Genomic DNA, 6,712 nt, shown 5'->3' with positions numbered 1-6,712 from the left:
TTCACCAGTGCTGACCTTGCTTGAAACTGTCAACCGTCCCCGGGTACCACTTGGCCGCCAACGGCACACGTTGCTGCAGGAGAGCCACCAGCCAGAAAATCTATCCGCGGGAGGAATTATACTATCTGCACCTAGTTTCATAAATCATACGTACGAACATGTCCAATCAATAATCTACCGCTCGCAATTGTTGACTCGAAACTGCCAACAAAACGGTCCCTCCCAACCACTTGCAGTTGGCACATGTTGGTCCGAGACAGCTAACCGCCAGGATACGTGCAGCTGCTTGTTTACGTTTTACAGGTTTGCAGGTCGGAATACGTAGTGCCAATAATTGGGGCAACAAACTTTACAGGATCAAGAAAGGTTTTCCAGGCCAGCAGTACGCGTCATTCTTTTCACCCCTTTTGTTATTATAGATAGTGTAGCATTAATACAAACCACAAACCACTGGCTTTTCAGTCCACTGGTCTGCACCGGCAGCATCGTAAGACGAGGATCACCGCAAACAATACAATCAGAACCAGACCAAAGCCATCATGCATGTCTTGCCATGCCATGAAGCCCATGGCTGCAATCCCATGGCTCTGACCGGAGCGATCCGCACATGATGTTGAGCTCCTCCCCCATCTTCAGACAACAGCTGCCCTTCATACGGCTTGCAGACCGAGCGTCCGGTCCATCCACCCGATGATGTCGGCGGCGATCTCGTCGCGCTCGGGCTCGAAGAGCAGGTCGTGCAGGAACCCCTCGTACAGACGCAGGTCCTTGTGCCTCGACGCGGCCTCCGTGTAGAGCTCCTGCGAGGCTAGGGGGTCCGTCACACGGTCCGCGGTGCCGTGCAGGACCACGAACGGGACCGTCACCTTCTTCAGGTTGTGCAGCAGGTAGGAGGAGATGCGCAGGATCTCGTGGCCTGTACGGACCCTGATCGGCCCCGTGTAGACCAGCGGGTCAGAGTACTTCGCTAGCAGCGCGGCGGGGTCGCGGGACACAGGGATGCCGCGCTTGTTGGCTCCCTTGAATTGAAACTTGGGTGCTATCAGAGAGAATATCGGTGCCACGGCCTGCATTGATTCAGGTAAGTCTCAGTGATGACATACAACTTGCCATGCAGGTAAAACAAATATTGTGGCCAATTTTAAGTTTGGAATTTGTGGATGAATTCAAAAGCAGAGCTTCTGAAATAGCTCTGCTTTTGATATGACCGTACAATACCAAAAGTTCTCAAATCAGGATAAATTGGAATAATAATAGGAAACTGGAATAGTAATATTACCCCAACTATCGGATGCGCTGGTTTTACACGCACAGCTGGTGAAGTCAGGATGATCCCTTCCAGTCTGGTTCTGATATGAGCGTACAGCGACGCCTGCAAAATGACAGCTAGTGATGAGCATGCATGAAACAAGAAAGTTAAGCGTTGTTAAATGAGCATCGTTAGCCAAACCATTTCAACCAGGCTATTTTGTTAATGCTTTGCACCATTCTCCGCCGTCAGGGTATCCATTGTTCACAGGCCCAGAGGAGTAGGGTCAGTGTCTAGATCTGGCCTAAATACCGATGACAAAACGCGATTTAATTCGACAAGCCATACCTTTAAAACAACAGCTCCACCAGTGGAGTGACCGAGTAGAAAACAAGGAACATCTGGATTCTCCAGCATAATTTTATCAAGAAGTACTTCCTGTCCAGAGATGATAATATAGCATTACATTAGCAATCAGGAACAGAATAGCTTTGTGCCTTCTATCAAAAAACCTTGAACAGAATGTAGAAGTAGGTGGACAGAAAGAGACTTACCATGTCTTCTATGACATAATCGAGAGAAGGAACATAACCGTGCAGACCATCACTGCCACCATGACCTGTTAAGCGTAAGCTCATGTTAGCCTGTTGATGTTGAGATGAATGCAAAATTCAACAGGCATGCTCACACCTAATAGGACCAAAGAGATTGAAAACCACGAATGTTTTTCTTGAAGTACTGCTTGATTCATGGGAATGAGTTGCAAGGTAAGAATCCACAACCATGCGGGTACGGCATGATGACAACCTTAGCGTCGTTGCTTATATTTTACTCCCTCTGTAAAGAAAATATAAGAGCATTTAGATCACTACTCTAGTGATCTAAACGCTATTATATTTCTTTACGGAGGGAGTACCCTATAACATGCTATAAAAAAACTACTATCTGATTCTAAATGTTGTCATAACATTACCAGTACCAGACAGCTAACACGTAGTTAGTTTGATACCTACATAATCCACACACACAAAAAAAGCTAGTACTCGGAGTAGTAATTTATTCTAGTTTCCTAGTAGTTTTTGCCCATACCAAGCAATTAAGAACTAACAGTTAGTTAGATTTTCTCCGAGGAATAATTATGTAAGATCGAACAACATCCCTCGAAATTGATCATTTATTTACTTTATTTCTAAATATAGCACTGATCTTCCACCAACCAACCATGTGCAACATTTCCTATAATATACCAGAAGAACTCATGTTCAGAAAACCACAAGTAGGTTTCCTTACCTATCCAATCCATTGCATATACTCCAAAGCCACATGATGTTAGCTGCTCGGCAAAATGCAAATACCTCCCACTGAAACGCAAGATCAAGGTACATTTAGTAATGCCTTCAATACAAGGAGGAGATGAAAAATATAGGTAGGTACACCACCATGCTGAAGCTTGGAGGACTGGAGGGGAATGACTCAACATGATTTCCTTACCTATGCTCGTTGAGCCCATGTACGATGAGCAGAATGCCCCTAAAGCAAAAGAGGAAAAAATGTCAATACAAAATTGCGTGACTGCAAGTGAAAGAAGGGTTCAGTTTGATACTTCAAACTTCTCATTTCTAATGAAAGAGACTGAAACAGAACCATAATCTTCAGAAGGTGTTCACACATGTGGAGCCATAAAACCAGTCAGCAACATTGGCGGTGGCGGATTAACTAAATTAGTTGTGGTTATCTCCCTTTTCAACATTTGTTTGCTAGGTTGTTTGACTATTATGTCATTCATATTGAAAACAAAGTTGATGGTCAGCTCAGGCAACTACACACTGGGTCGTGTCAAGAATAATCAACTTTGGTTGCACAAAGTGGGCGCACTAAAGAATCAAGAAAAATCCCGCTCCCCCTTTCTTGATAGCTAAGTTTTCCGGTGTCACATGGAGACATTACGTTAAGTTTTTTCATGGAGTATGAGAGATAAGAATGGAACAGAAGTTAGAGATAAGTATCAGCTTATATTCTCCTGACCCGTTCCACTTTACTTGTTCCCCCTTTCCTGTATTTCAAAGTTGCTTCACACTATCCCCCCAAAAAAAACTGCACAAAGCTATCGTTAATTTTTAGTCAACTAGCTCAGGTTCCGAAGGAGAGACGCGTACAAGAAATATGACAACCTAAAACAGCAGCTCTGCGACGAGGACAAACTCCATACATCATCATTGACAGGGGTAATGACTATGAATGCAAAGATCGGTGGAGATCTGAATTTTTTTTTGGATGTACTCAACGTGCATCGCACGGCACGTCTCTTTATGAGTAGAGCAGCAGCCACAAAGTCTTCTGTGAAACACTAGGTCCAGGTATCTGGTAAAGCACTCTAATCGCGTGATCAAAACCGCAGCTAGTATGCATGATCTAAATGCTCATCGCGCCTTGCCATTACTACACCAAAAATCGCCTAAACAGGAGCAGAAAATTGCAACTTTAACTGAAATTACCACCCGTTGGCATCAGACAAGAGTGCCAGAGAACTACTCACTACGAACAATTCGCAAATGAACAAAGTTCCTAATTCCTAAGGGATCAAAGACCCGAAGAAAATCCTTGTTTTATTTTTTAGGAAAAAAATCCGTGTATTATTGTCAACGAAATGCCAAGAACTCTCGCAGAAAAACCTACGTGATTGGCTGATCCAAAGGAAAGAACAGATCCCTTCTGGGTAAGGTCAAGTCCACGAACTACCGTCCCCCACCGCTCCACCGATATGATATAAATACAACAACAAAAAAGTGACAAGTAAAAAAACAGGAACCACGAAAGCGAAATCCACACAAACGAACAAAAGGAAACCACCAATTTCCACAGCGACGGAAACCCCCACGGTCCACGGAAGGCAATTCAATCGCACACGCCACGGGACGGGCGGACGGGGCTCACCTCGTCTCCGCGCCGGCCGCCGGCGCCCAGACGCGGCAGAAGAGCGCGTTCCGCCTGGCCCCGGCGATGACGAACGTGCCGCACGTCCTCCCGTCCACGTCCGCGTCGTCCTCCACCATGGGCACCTCCTCCGCGAGCGCCCGGCGGCGGCGCACGTCCTCCTCCTCCGCGGCCCTGCGCCTGCTCCTGGCCTTCCCCAGGCGGCCGGGCTCCGCCGGGCTCGCGGCGTCGGGGCGGCGGCGGCGGCCGACGAGGAGGAAGAGCGAGTGGAGCGCGACGGCGAGGCGGAGCAGCGCGCGGCGGGACATCACGGAGCGGAAGACGGGCACGATCCGGCCCGTGGCGCCCGACGTCATCATCATCTCGTCGCCGCCCATCTCCATGGCCGGCCTCGCTCCCCTGCGCGTTTTTTGTGCTTTACTTTTTCTTCGCGTTTTACGCGGTCGCGGGCTTCGTGGGCCGCCCCCGCGTATTTATAGGAGGTGGAGATTTAGACTGTGGCGAGAGCGTGGTTTGCTGTTTCCTTCCTGGAAATCCGTATTCTCACGTTATTTTTCTGTTTGTTTATTAAGTAATGTTTTTATTTATTTATAAGAAGATGTGAGGAGATAGTGGTCCTACTAACAGTTGCAACGGATCAGCAGTCCAGCTAACAGCTGTGCTATGCCAGGGTCCTACTACATGTCACTCCTCTGACCCACAGTAGCTGGTTGTAACGGGGAGTATCATATACTAGTATCATACATGTGATACTAGTGTATGATACTATTTTTCTAATCCATAGTATCATATATTAGTATCATGTAGTATTTTATTTATTGTCATACATGACATATAGTACCATAGCATTTATTATGATACAGTATCATGATATGATACCCAACCTTCTCTTTCTTCATTTAATTCTATGACACGTCATCAAAATTGCTTTGTTGGCATGCATGATACCTGGTTGGGGAGTATCATATACTAGTAACATAGATGATAACACTTATCTAGATGAAATATATGACATGGCAAGTAATTAATGATAAAAGAGAGACGTGTAATAATACACTACATCTCTCTTAGTTTACAGGGCGTGCGCGTACCCCTAGGTCTTCAATTTGACCAACCTAATACAAGTCATATATTACAAAAAATATATCAACATAAACTACGGAGTTTCTACTTTCAAAAGGTATAATTTTTGTGTTATATAGTTTATATTAGGGTGATAAAATTGACAACTTAGGTATACGCGCATGACTTGTAAACTGAAACGGATGTAGTAGCTATTTACTCATACTATGAGCTGGTCCTAATGGGAGTAATAGTTAGTATCATACATGCCAACTGGGCAATTTTCATGAGGTGTCATAAAATTAAATTAAGAAAGTGATGGTTGGGTATCATATCATGATACCGTACCATAATAAATGCTATGATACTATGTGTCATGCATGGCAATAAATAAAGTATTACATGATGCTAATATATGATATTCCCCATTACAACCAGCCTGAGTAACATCACACATACCAAGACAAGATGAGTCTACAACCTAAATAAAAAGTTGCATGACACCACACATATGTTACTCTCCACTATAGAGGTAGTAATATAGACTAGTAACTGTCGTCGTAATCTCACGTTAAATGCATGGCTTATCATGGGTGGAGCCATGTGGACGTTGTAGGGTTCCGGAAGCGAGCGTGAGCACGAGCTCGGTAGCACGCGAGACATACTCAGGTTCGGGGCTCTGAGCACGAGCTCGGTAGCACGCGGGACATACTCAGGTTCGGGGCTCTCCGGAGATATAACACCCCTACTCCTGCTATGATGACTATGATCAAGAGTGTACGACGTTGCTCCTTGAGCTGTTCGGCTGGATGCAGAAGAAGGGTAGAGCTCTCCCTCTCCTATCCTAGCTATGGTGTGTGTGAGTGGGATGGATGGTGAACCCTTTGCATGGGTGAGCCCGGGGGGTCTTACAAGCCGACCCCCCAGGGGTACAATGGTAAGGCTACAAAGCCCTGGGGCCGGTCGTCAGTGTCTGGGGTCGCTGGGTTCTCCGCCGACTGCTGGGGCCCGCCTCTAAAGGGCCCCTCCGACTGCCGAGAATCCGGACGACGGGTAGGGCCTGCCGCCTACGGGCCACGCTGATTGCCTTTCACTGTAGAACCGTCCTTGCTGATGAGGGCCGCATTAGAGGTCGTACGGCTATAGACCTCTGTCAGGTGGGTAGGTGGCCACCTGGTCAGCGCACACTGTAGCCACGCCCTTCCGGGATTCGAGAGGAGCAGGTGGCACTATTGCTACGCTCCGTCTCGTCGCAGTGGTTGAGTGCAGACTCCGAGGGAGTGGACGGGCCGGCTGCTAGAGGTCGGCCCACTCCCAAGCCGTCTTCTGGAGCGTGCCTGTTCTGGAAGCCGGCCACGTGGTACCAGTCGGCCCAGGGAGCCGGCCGCATGACCAGTCGGCATGAGGGGCTTTGCTAGCCCCGATGTCTTGAAATGTCTTTGGATAAGGATGAGGCTACCCGGGGTC

General features: G+C 47.1%; 1 protein-coding gene across 1 annotated transcript; it reads right to left on the bottom strand.

Annotated features, from left to right (window-relative positions):
• Window positions 1–367: 367 nt before the first annotated feature.
• Window positions 368–4,631, bottom strand: LOC119275373 (monoacylglycerol lipase-like). Its single transcript, XM_037556189.1, has 7 exons — window positions 4,184–4,631; window positions 2,741–2,779; window positions 2,540–2,610; window positions 1,804–1,868; window positions 1,598–1,687; window positions 1,280–1,372; window positions 368–1,067 (listed from the first exon to the last, which is right to left on the bottom strand). The coding sequence occupies exons 1-7, from the start codon at window positions 4,564–4,566 to the stop codon at window positions 651–653; spliced, it is 1,158 nt and encodes a 385-aa protein (XP_037412086.1). The 5' UTR covers window positions 4,567–4,631; the 3' UTR covers window positions 368–650.
• Between the last annotated feature and the right edge of the window lie 2,081 nt (window positions 4,632–6,712).

The sequence above is a fragment of the Triticum dicoccoides genome, chromosome 3B (assembly GCF_002162155.2).
Source record: "Triticum dicoccoides isolate Atlit2015 ecotype Zavitan chromosome 3B, WEW_v2.0, whole genome shotgun sequence".
NCBI classification, from domain to species: domain Eukaryota; kingdom Viridiplantae; phylum Streptophyta; class Magnoliopsida; order Poales; family Poaceae; genus Triticum; species Triticum dicoccoides.
Note: the sequence above shows the minus strand (reverse complement) of the source record. Positions and strands in the feature narration are given on the sequence as shown.